Consider the following 12,880-nt stretch of genomic DNA (forward strand, 5'->3'; position numbering starts at 1 on the left):
TGTGTTTCAGGCTTTTGCCCGGTACTTGCTCACTTTCACAGCACTGTCCCTCACGTATCCAAACACCTTCGTGAAAAGGTTTGGAAAATGGTTTACAATACATAGTCTTCAGAATAACACATTCCAACAAAATAGCTTGGAATGTGTTATTTCATTTCAGCTGGCAGTTAAACTTAAGAAAATCAAATTTTTGTCTGAAAATATTTGATAACTTATGCCTAAACAAACATCTAAAATTAGTGGGTCTACTCTTGCAGTTTAGTACTTCGTATCTAGTCAGTTTCATTGATTCCACTGAGCAGTCAGCTTCATACAGCAAAAGGAGAGGGGAACTTTAAAACAAACAAAAAAAAAACCAGGAAAATGTGATTGTAAAACTACAAAAGACAGTGGGGAGACTCAGGGCAGCTTTAGCAAGAGGATTTTCTTTTTAAACTAGACTAAATTCCATGCTGCTATGTGTTCCTTTATCACCTTTGCTGAGTCAGGATAAATTCATTGAGGACAAAATGAATTTAGACATTGGCCAAAAAATTAAAAATTGATTCGGCTCATTTCCTTTTAGCTCTGCAACATGGTAATCCCTCTGGAGAGCGACAGTAACTATGGATTCAGAGTAGCAGCCATGTTAGTCTGTATCTGCAAAAAGAAAAGGAGGACTTGCGGCACCTCAGAGACTAACAAATTTATTTGAGCATAAGCTTTCGTGAGCTACAGCTCACTTCATCGGATGCATTCTATGGAGTTCAACCACTGAGATGACCTCAGGCTATTTTAGGGTTGCTCACAGCTAGCCATGCAAAACTGGATTCTCCAGAGCACTTAGCATTCAACATTGCTTCCTCAACATTAAAAAGGATTAGTTTGCTAACTGCATTGTTTTGTGCCAAACAACTCTTTCACGGTCACCTGCTTATTCCTAGAAGAGGCTGCAGCAGAATCAAGCTCTCTCAATGTGAGACAAGGGTCTAGAACGCGATTGTATCTAGCTTCTCCTTTACAATCAGCGAAAATACTGCACTATCACCAGACACACTAAACATTCTGCTTTCCAACTGCAGATGTAGATTTTGGCAGAAGTATTTCCTAAGTTAGAATCTGCTTTTGTCTGCCTCAACATTTTACTACATGTCCAGTAATTCTGTACAGTCTGTCACATTTGCTTGCAGAAGTGGCTGTTGCTTGGCAGGCTGAAAAGCCAGAATCTATATTACTCCAAAGAGCACACAGATATCCATAAGTGGGACGAAAGGAGAAACGCAGAACTTAGGAGAATGTGTTTTTTCCTGAAAGACTTTAGGGGGTGGGGATATCATGTCCCTTTTCACTTCAATTCTCAAAATATTTCCTCTCATCCTCCTGGGAATAATTCACTCCACCTCAAGAAACTGCAGCAACAAGCCCTTCCTGCAGACTAAACCACCTAGCACATGGAGGATTGAAGACAATGCAAAAATACAGAGAAAGGAGGCCAAGACCTCTCTTGGCCACACACAACATGATAGCAATTAGAAATGAATTCTCTTTCTTTTAAGCTCCTGTGTTTTCCCCTTTCCCACCCTATTACTCTCAGTGATCTGGTCCGCAGGTTCAGCCCCCCACAGAAACAACAATCAGGCCAGATGGCTTGTGGCAAGATCTCACTAGCATCCCCACACCTTATGGGAAATGGATCTCTGTATCACATCCACCTCACAGGCCTCTCTCTGAATGTGCACAGTATGCAAAACAATGATTGAAAGTTTGAACTGCCTGGCTTGTTTGGCTTTTTCTTCTAAAACAGAGATTGTTTTTCACAGCAGACCTAATGAAAGTTTAGGATATTGATTCACATCCCCCCAAGTGTTTGGGATGATAAAACGGATTTAAAGTTACATTCACAGAAATCTTATTAAAGTAAACATTTTGATAAAAGAACACAATATGGCCTCACATTTTAAGAAATAGATCTAAGGTGTCTATTTTACTAATATTCTGTGCCTGAAGCTGAGAACACACTCCTAAATGTGAACTACTCCATACCCCCTACATTTCCCAGTCTGGAACAACTAACTACTTGGCAACCAAACATTGCTATTATCAATGTAGCACATTTTATGGCAAGGGAATAAAAAGGAAAAAACAATTACATTTTGATGTGGTAGATGCTATTAGAATAATTGTCTTCATAAAACTGGGAGATTGAATTGCTTTGTATAAGAAATGAGAAACGCCTTTAAAAATCACCAGACCAGAAAAGTGATTTTAATCCATAGTGCTAACATTTTAGGTTAGGTGGTTTTTTTCCTTTGTTTGATTGTTTATTTAATCAAGCCCCAAAAACCGCTCCCAAAACTGCAATTTTTTGGAATACAAATGCTATAAAGAAAATGGTAATGTGTTTTAAACAACAACTTAGATCCAGTGAGGATATACAGATGCCGGGGCCATGTAAGGGGAGCTTACACATGCCTTATACATTTAGCTTTTTTTTTTTGTTTGTTTAAGATGACAAATATTCTCTTGCTAGTAAGTTACCTGAAAGTATTTGTTGGCTTGATCACAACCCATTTGCAGGTATTTTAAATCCACTTTCTGCAGATGGCTTGGTAGTAGAGTTTCAGGTGAGCCATCGATGACTTGAACAGGCATAGCTGCTTTACCTAAGTGAGATTAAAAATAAAAACACCAATTAGTCACATATTACTAACTTGTACAGTAAAGAAATACTTCAATCTTGTTGCAACTTTGGTTTGAATGTGAAGTCACTTCAATTGAGCTGGAGTTCAACTGCTTCATTTGGCATATTTATAATCTTCAACAGCAGATGAGCTCAAATATCTTACTGATGTTAGCAGGAGGCAAAGCATATCAAAGGAGCACTTGCCTGACATGAGGTCTCAAGTTAAGCCTTTTCAATACACAAGCTTTTCAGTATTTAAGAATTCATTTTATATTAAGTTTCTGTAACAAAATAATGCTCACACATAATACTTAAAACCAAATAAAGAACAAAGTGGGCATCATGAGTATCATCTGCCCATAAAATCCATATAAAATAGTAAGTATCAGACCCTGACCTGGGAAGCCAGAATAGATATTTTTATGTCCTTACCAGCAGTTTATTGCAATTCAAAAAAGCTACAACAATTTCTGTTGGGGGGAAAAAAAAAGTCATTCAAAGTGTAGCATGAATTTGGTATAAAAACAATTTTAATAAGATGTACAGAACTATGTTCACAAGTTCCCATACAAATAAGTAGACATAAGAATAATGCATATAGTGATTTAATAAAAACTAGGCTCAACTGATTTTTCAAGATATCAGATGATAAATTAAATTTTATTTAGAAAGGAGCATAATCACTGCCAAATTAAATGTAAAAATGTAATAAGAAAAGCCAAAAAGGAGTTTGAAGAACAGCTAGCCAAAAAACTCAAAAGGTAATAACAAAATGTTTTTTAAGTACGTCAGAAGCAGGAAGCCTGCTAAACAACCAGTGGGGCCCCTGGACAATAGAGATACAAAAGGAGCACTTAAAGACGATAAAGTTATTGCAGAGAAACTAAATGAATTCTTTGCTTCAGTCTTCACACCTGAGGATGTTAGGGAGATTTCCAAACCTGAGCCATCTTTTGTAGGTGACAAATCTGAGGAATTGTCACAGACTGAAGTGTCATTAGAGGAGGTTTTGGAATTGAGAAACTTAATAGTAACAAGTCAGCGGGACCAGACGGCATTCACCCAAGAATTCTGAAAGAACTCAAATGTGAAATTGCGGAACTATGGTTTGTAAACTGTCCTTTAAATCACCTCCCGTACCCAATGACTGGAAAATAGCTAATGTAACACCAATATTTAAGACGGTCTCTAGAGGCGATCCTGGCAATTACAGACCAGTAAGTCTAATGTCAGTACCGGGCAAATTAGTTGAAACAATAGTAAAGAATAAAATTGTCAGACACATAGAAGAACATAAATTGTTGCACAAAAGTCAACATGGTTTCTGTAAAGGGAAATCATGACTTACTAATCTATTACAGTTCTTTGAGGGGGTCAACAAACATGTGGACAAGGGGGATCCAGTGGACATAGTGTACTTAGATTTCCAGAAAGCCTTTGACAAAGTCCCTCACCAAAGGCTCTTATGTAAATTAAGTTGTCATGGGATAAGAGGGAAGATCCTTTCACGGACTGAGAACTGGTTAAAAGACAGGGAACAAAGGGTAGGAATAAAAAGGTAAATTTTCAGAATGGAGAGGGGTAACTAGTGGTGTTCTCCAAGGGTCAGTCCTAGGACCAATCCTATTTAACTTATTCATAAACCATCCAGAGAAAAGGGTAAACAGTGAGGTGACAAAGTTTTCAGATGATACTAAACTGCTCAAGATAGTTAAGACCAAAGCATACGGTGAAGAACTTCTAAAAGATCTCACAAAACTAAGTGGTTGGGCAATAAAATGGCAAATGAAATTTAATGTGGATAAATGTAAAGTAACGCACATTGGAAAAAAAACAACCCCAACTATAGATACAATACGATGTTAGCTACAACTAATCAAGAGAAAGATCTTGGAGTCATCGTGGATAGTTCTCTGAAGACGTCCACACAGTGTGCAACAGCAGTCAAAAAAGCAAACGGGATGTTAGGAATCACTAAAAAAGGGATAGAGAATAAGATGGAGAATATCTTATTGCCCTTATATAAATCCATGGTACACCCACATCTTGAATACTGCATACAGATGTGGTCCCCTCATCTCAAAAGAGATATACTGGCATTAGAAAAGGTTCCGAAAAAGGCAACTAAAATGATTAGGGGTTTGGAACAGGTCCCATATGAGGAGAGTTTAAAGAGGCTAGGACTTTTCAGCTTGGAAAGGAGACTGATATGATAGAGGTATATAAAATCATGAGTGGCATGGAGAAAGTGAATAAGGAAAAGTTATTTACCTGTTCCCATAATATAAGAACAAGGGGACACCAAATTAAATTAATGGGTAGCAGGTTTAAAACAAATAAAAGGAAGTTCTTCTTCACTCAGCACACAGTTAACTTGCGGAGCTCCATGCCTGAGGAGGTTGTGAAGGCTAGGACTATTTAAAAGAGAAATTCATGGAGGTTAAGTCCATTAATGGCTATTAGCCAGATGGGCAAGGAATGGTGTCCCTTGCCTCTGCTTGTTAGAGGGTGGAGATGGATGGCAGCAGGGAGGTCACTTGATCATTACTTAAATAAAAGGAGTACTAGTGGCACCTTAGAGACTAACCAATTTATTTGAGCATAAGCTTTCGTGAGCTATAAGCTCACTTCATCGGATGCATCGAAAGCTTATGTTCAAAAAAACTGGTTAGCCTCTAAGGTGCCACTAATACTCCTTTTCTTTTTGAGAATACAGACTAACACGGCTGCTACTCTGAAACTTGATCATTACTTGTTAGGTTCACTCCCTCTAGGGCACCTGGCATTGGCCACTGTTGGTAGACAGGATACTAGGCTGGATGGACCTTTGGTCTGACCCAGTATGGCCATTCTTATGTTCTTAATTTTGTTTTATTTCTTCATACTTAGTCTTTTTAGAAGATGTCCACTTTAAATAGAACTTCCTGCCCTATTAGTCTTGTCCTTCTGTTGGTTTCATGCAAACTAACCAAAATACTTTATATTTTCTAACTCAGAAATCACTCAGAAAGCACATCCCCCGGCCCACACCGCTTCCCACAGCCCCCATTGGCTTGGGACGACGAACCATGGCCAGTGGGAGCTGTGATCGGCCTAACCTGCAGATGCTGCAGGTAAACAAACCAGCCTGGCCCAACCAACGGCTTTCCCTGGCAGGCCGCATGCCAAAGATTGCTGATCCCTGATATACAGGGTGTTAAAGAACATCAAGAAACTGATTTTCTGCACTTTCCAATTAACATGAATCCTTTTTCATCTCACTACTTAAGAACTCTTAAAACAATATTTCATTTTACTTTAAGAAAATTAACTGTTTTCATTATTTTGGTCCATTCAAATTGCTAGTTTCCTACCATTTCTTTCAACTCTAGGCTTGTTGAATCATCACATAACACTAATGATCCATTTGCAGTATGGATCATACGCTTTTGCACTTTCTAAAGTAAAAATGAAAAACAATAATTAATCAATCATGTTGAAGACTAAAAAGCTCGCCAGTGCATATGGAGCCAGATGCCTTCTCATCTCAGTTTTCTAGCAATTCAAAACCCATAGCAAGTAACAATTCCCTCTATTCCTTCCCAAGTTAGTTCCTCCCTTCCCAGCATCCAAAGTTAGTTGAGTCCATCCACTATTCACACCTCCCTCACTGGTCATCCACTTCTGTTCCCATCTAAGCTACATCTACACTGCAACTCAGGGTGTAATCTGCAGCTCATGTGGAGCTACCCATGCTAGCTTTAATCTAACTACCTCACTAAAAAGAGCAGTGAGGATGTGGCAGCGCAGGATAGCAATGTGAGTATATACTCGGCAGAGTCAGGCAAGTTCGTGCAACCACGTTCTTGTACTGAGCTCTTGACCCACCGATAAGCCAAGGCAACTGCAGTGGGGGAAGGCTTGACAGTTGTTCCTCAGCCTGGTTACTGTACCTGGGACCCCTTCATTTGTTATATCTGTAGGGCAAACTATTTACAATTGTTCTGAGTTTTTAGTCTAGTTTTATACCTTGGCCATAAAAGGTTCAGTTAACTTCTAACTATGGTAGAAACTCAGAGTTACAAACACCTAGGGAAGAAAGGTTGTTTGTAACTCTGTAATGTTTGTAACTCTAAACGAAACATTATGGCTGTTCTTTCAAAAGTTTACAACTGAACATTGACTAAATATAGCTTTGAACTTTACTGTGCAGAAGAAAAATGCTGCTTTTAACAATCTTAATTTAAATGAAACAAGCACAGAAATAGCTAACTTACCTTGTCAAATTTATTTTTTAAACTTTCCCTTAATTTTTTTAGTAGTTTACGTTTAACACAGTACTGTACTGTGTTTGTGCTTTTCTTTTCGGTCTCTGCTGCTGCCTGATTGCATACTTCCCATTCCAAATGAGGTGTGTGGTTAACCAGTCGGTTTACAACCCAGGTGTTCGTAACTCTGAGGTTCTGCTGTATCGATACCAAATCTTCCTTCAGACAATAATAAGTTAAAAAGCAATACCAGTAAAACCAATTTTTGGCTTCTTTACCTACTGTATCCATGCAACGAAGCATGTATGAGAAATCACAATATATTCTAGTAAATCTGTCAAATTAGCCCTCACCTGAGAATACTTACTCCTTACTTTGGGGGAGGGGTTGGTTTATTTACATTGTAATGCAAATTTTGAAAAAAATACCTTATATAACCAAGTAGGAAAATGAGAGCTGGAGTCTCAGTAAGTAACAAGACCTCAGGAAGCTCGATACCACATCTCACCAATTTACACAGTATCCCACTAACATACAGAATAAAATGATGAAAATATTTCCTAGGCCAATAGTGCAACTGCCTTTTTCACTACTTTCTTCCTAATAAAGAGGCCTTGCAATGTAATGTATAGAAGACAGGGTCAATAAATCCTCAGCATAATACTCAGAATATCATACACTTTGAACTGCAAAGAAGGTTAGACCCACATTTATGGAACAAATAAACAAGCAGACACTCCTCGACTGACGACGATTACATAGACTTATTTTATTTAGCCTAGGTAGACAAAGAAAGCAACTTTGAAAACACTGATATTCTACAACATTACAAAGATTTTACAGTTGAAATACCGTGTGAAAGGAGCACCCCGCCCCCCCAAAAACCAGTGGGTGAGGAGAGGGAGGTGAGTGCAATGGAGTGTGGTAGAGGCTTCCCCTACCAAATGACAAGGAGGAAACAGGTAGGAAGAGAATAAAAACTCCTTCTATTGCCTATTGGAGCTTCAGATTCATCAGACATCACCCTTGTTCTATTCGATATGAAATATGGAACCTCCCCAAGCGGGCTCCAAGATGGTAGAAATCTCAACACCCTACTCATTCTAGTGCTGAAGGCAGAAGTTTTGGGCTTCCGCCTAAAGAGTCACTCCTCAAAATCACCAAAAATGTCCCAATGCCCCTTTTTATGAAGGATTGCCAAGCATCAGGCATCTCAAGTGACAGTCCTTGACATGTCAGTTGCATTCCCACATTCTGCTGAGCTGTAAGAAGGCAGGAAGCATGGGCCTGCAATTCTGCCTTTTGGCTGCCTGTTGCAAGAGCCTGAGACAGATGAAAGTGTGTACAGCAACAGAAGTGTTTATAACCACTAGAAGACACTCTCCTACAGAATCTGGAATTGAAACTGGGATTCCAGAGAGTCTCAATATTCCTTTTCTGACTAGCAAATAGCTGTGAAATCTACTGGCAAGTATGTGTTTCATCCCCTTTTTGTAGCTTCCGGCCCATACAGAGGACAACAGCCTACTACTGTTAGCAGTCAGTCCATTAGCTCAAATAGTAAAGGTCTGTGCTGGGATCTGAAGATCCAAACCCTACTGGATGACCCATATGAGGTTTATTATGGTGCCGCATAATGGAATTTCTGTATTTTTCAGGATTGTTTTACATTAGGATGTTACAGTAAAAAACTACATAAAAAGAATATTATGTTTGCAACATTAAACAAAGTTAGGAAATGCTGAAATTAAGGTTAATTTGGCCCCTTGTGCTTTATTATACAACTTTTAATGATATGATTGCATACTCTTTTTTCCTCCCTGAGGATCCTTGCCTCATTTCATGCACAAAACGGACTGTGCTCTGGCAATAAATCTAGGTTCAGTATTTAATCAGACTGTTGTCTGTATGACCCCCTTCTTCATTAGTTGCAGAAGCTGGAAGGCGTGTAGTGAATGAAGCTGGAGATTGCAGGAAGATTAAGGAGGGTCTCATGGTTAAGGCAGCTGAATGCTGTCCTGGAGAATCAGATTCTATACCTGCCTCTGCCACAGAGTTCCTATGTGATGCTGAGCAAGACACTTACAAACATTTCACAGTAACATTTCATGTGTGTTCCTCATTTTCTGAGTACCTGCGTTGAGACCCTGGGGTCTGATTTGCAGAAGAACTGAATACTCACAGCTGCAACTGAAGTCTACAAGAGCTGTGCTTTGAACATACACAGTGCTATAAAGTAGTAAATGCTCTGAAAAATCAGGTCCAAAGCATCTCAAATTGGGTTCCCAGAATTAGTGGATATCTTTTACATTAAAGTATCTGTGCCTCAGTTCCACATTTATAAAATGGGGATTCCACCACCTCACAGGGGATTTGTGAAGATTAATGTTTTTGAAGCACTCAGATATTATGGAGAACCACAGAAAAGTCCATGAGGAAATTAATAATTCTGTTTTTATAGGGTTTGGATGGTGTGCAGTACATGAAATATGGGGTCACAGACACTGAATGAAGATAAAAAGCACCCATTCAGTGCACAGAACAATGCAAGGATCCTGTGGGAGGAAAAAATAGTATGCAATCATATAAGTAAAGACTATCATAACGCATACATGACAGGAACGATAATCTAATGATTAGGGGACTAGCCTAGGACATGGGAGACCTGGCTTCACATCCCTGCTCCACTACAGACTTCTTTTGTGACCTTCAGAAAGCCATGTATCTTCCCTGTGCCTCTGTTTGCCATCTGTAAAAAACCCAAAGCAATTTGTACAGAATCATGCACGGTTTAGCGGGGAGGGGATCTCACACCCCACCCCTCCCAAATGTAAAGGGATGCCTCCCTAATGTTTTAACTCTTACTAGGAAACCCCCTTCCCCCTCGGCACCTTGGCAGGAATGATAACCGTAACAGGAGACTCACCTGTAATGATCACAGGCCAGGCAGCAGCTCCCCCTTAGCTGAGCCCCTTTCCTATCCCAACCAAACCAATGCAACGGCCCCACTGCGGATATCCCTAGCCTGGGCAGGACGCAGCCCTCAGCTGACTCTGGCAAAGCGGAGTGAGCAGAGGGGTCCCCCAGACCGGCTCGGTACCCAGAACCCTGCAGGGAAGCGCCTTTACCTCAGGACCCGTGTACAAACCCCCCTGCCGCCGCCGCTGCTCCCGCCTCCCTCCTCTCAGCCTCCTGCGCTCCCTCTACGTCACTGCCTCTCTCCGGGAAAATGGCGTCCCCCGCGCTGCGCTGCGCTCCCCTCCCTCCCACTCCACGGGGTGCGCCCGTCCCGCCCGCCAGGGGCAAGGTTACCAAGGCGAAGCCAAACAGCCGCCATTTTGCTTGTGGGCTGAAGCGCCGTCTGTGTCCGTTAAGTCCTCCCTCGTGCCATGTCCATTTCACAAAAGGGGGTTTCCTCACGATATTCAATGGTTCGAGGGCCGGGGGCCAGGGAGCGCGCCCCGCGATCAAAAAATGCCAGGAAAGGGCAGGCTAGGGAACGGCAAGGGCAAGGGAACTGTGTCCAGGTGGAGACTCGGGGCGATCGTGCAGCGGAGTCCACAGGCCAGGGGCAGGAGCTCAGGCCCCAAACGATGCTGCGGGTGACCCAAAGCGCGTAGCGAGACCCTGTCTTCCGCAGGGACGCAGACACCAAAACCTGTCTTCAGCCTGCCGGCAAGCAAGCCACTGCGCCAGCCTACCCTCCGACCTCTTGTGAGACTGGCCCAGCCCTGCCGGCACACACACGCTTTGCAGGAGGCGGCCAGACCGAGGCAATCTCCCCCACACAGAGTGAGACAGGGGATAAGGGGCTGAAGCCCATTCGGTGAACGATGGAGGGTTGCTGGAGACCTGAGGCAGGTCTGGCTGAGGAAGTCTCTCCACAAGTGACTGAGGTTTAGCGCAGGCCTGCCTACGGGAACCTGCTCCAAGGAACGAGACTGGGGCACTAGGGCCAGCTTTGCCTGCGAGGTTCCCCTTTAGTGAATGATACCTGTGGGGGCAGTTCTGGGGCAGCCCTGATCTGGACTCGCCATGGGCAGAGCAAGAGGTAAGAGTGTGTGAGACAGGCGCAGCCCCTCTGTTTATGCTGAGCTACTGCCCTTCCCTCGTGCTGCCCACACACCGCCCCGCATTCCCCACCTGGCATCAGCCCCTCCGGCGATGGCTGAGTGAGGGAGGGGAGGCGGCGGCTGGGGTTTCATTCGACGCCCACCAGGGGCTGAGCGAGCCTCCTTCAGTGCGCAAACTCGGGGCACCACATAAAAGCTGGGCTGGCAGCTCTTTACCCTGCCTTGATGGAGCCGCCACAAGCAGGTGACCAGAGTAGCTACTAGCAGTGGTGCCATAGCCTACCCTTCCCGTACCTTGGGCACAGAGGGGCTGTAAAGAACCGCTGCTGGGGCAGGAAGGAGTTGAGATGACGGGATCTGGACGCAGAGGAGGCGGCTATAACGAGGCATCGAGTATGGGGGGAAGAAGTGATTAAACGTCTTCTGGCTATGGCGGAGTCTGAGGGTATTTTTTCCTGTCTAACTCGTGCGTGTCAATCTCTGTCTCTCTCTCCCTCTCCATAGGGCACTTGGTTGGGCTGCTCGCTCGGGTTTGCCTGTTGTTGTGCGAAATGGCGGCTGCTGTCTTGCTGGGTTTGGTTTTGTTGTTGTTGGTTTTTTTTCCTTCTTTCCCCTCCTATTCCTCTCCCCCATCTCTGTCTTGGCCACTTCTCCGCAGCGAACCGCAGTGAGGACTGAGTCAGGAAGAAGAGGAGGAGGGAGCGGACCGCATTGAAGCCAATAGCCAGGCTGGGTGGGCTGCCTAGGCACGCCCAGATTGGCTGCTGCTGCTGGGGCAGCTGCAGCTGGGCAAGTCTGAGGAGCTCTCGGGGGAGGCTGGAGCAAAGGGAGAAAATGGGCGCCATGATCCCAGCGCTGGGGAATCTGTGAGGGCACGGAGACTGAGTCACGCCCATAGGAAAGGAATGAGAAGGCCCTGACAACCATCACCCAAGCAGTGCCGAGACTGAGGAAATAAGCTAGGGGAGAGGGCCAGCCTGCGCCTGTATTTGTAACTGCATCAGTACAAGATGGCACAGGGTCTCCCTGGAGAGGGATGGGAGTCTGCCGGAAGTCATGTGACCTTATTGCATTTTTGTGGGGTTGTCTGGCTGTAGACCAAGCTGGTGAAGACAGCAGCTGCTGCTGGGGAGAGTCCGCGCTTCCTTCCCCCCTCAGGCTGGAGAGTCTGGGTGGATTTTTATTTCCCTTCCCTATTACCCTTCTGCAGAAGGGTGTATCTGATGCTGCGGAGGATGGTTCTCGCTTCTCGTCCCATTCCCCACCTCCAGGATGTGGCAGCTCCTTCTGGGGCAAGTTCATTCCTCCTCCCCCTCTTCTCTGCATTGAGCTTAGCTGCTGCAAAAGAAAGTTCTTGTTCTTCCTATCCCTGCCCCAGCTGCCAGTATGGGGGCGGAGAGTAATGTTTTTCACAACTCCCGGACAAGGTTGTAAGGTGTCTGATTGCTGCTATCTAAAATAGGTCACATTTGTGATCCTGTCTTTGACTCTCCTTATTTCACTTGTAAGAGCAACTCCTTTGTTGGTTAGATTTCTTGTGGTAGTGCTTGTTGGTGTCTCTTCATCTTAGTAAGATACTTAACTATCCTAGTCCACCTCTGCACAGTTTGCAAATATACTCATTTTTGTGAGCTGTTGCATGCTCCCTCTCAACTTTGGACCAATTTGCAGAGGTGGCTTACTAGGAAAAATGCTGAAGGTGCTTCATAGGATTGACCAGTCATGAAAATTGACTAATATTTTTTGGGGTGATATCTGCTTTTTCAGTGGAACAGCCTCTCACTCAGAGAACATGATGCAGTTAAATAACAGGTAGTTCAGACCACAGATATATAGAACAAATCTATGATTTGAAGTATTGCAATTGCACCAATGTATTAACTCTTGGATTTGCTTAT

At 43.3% G+C, this 12,880-nt stretch overlaps 1 protein-coding gene across 1 annotated transcript in view; it reads right to left on the minus strand.

Annotated features, from left to right (window-relative positions):
• Positions 1-10,063, minus strand: part of POT1 (protection of telomeres 1) — a 146,459-nt gene extending 136,396 nt beyond the window's left edge. The window contains exons 1-2 of the mRNA XM_074942355.1: positions 9,836-10,063; positions 2,518-2,642 (exon numbers count right to left, since the gene is read on the minus strand). Of these exons, the coding sequence (XP_074798456.1) occupies positions 2,518-2,631 (114 nt within the window). The 5' untranslated portion in view covers positions 2,632-2,642; positions 9,836-10,063. The remainder of the gene's footprint in view (positions 1-2,517; positions 2,643-9,835) is intronic.
• Positions 10,064-12,880: the final 2,817 nt, after the last annotated feature.

Source organism: Natator depressus, chromosome 1 (assembly GCF_965152275.1).
Source record: "Natator depressus isolate rNatDep1 chromosome 1, rNatDep2.hap1, whole genome shotgun sequence".
NCBI lineage: Eukaryota > Metazoa > Chordata > Testudines > Cheloniidae > Natator > Natator depressus.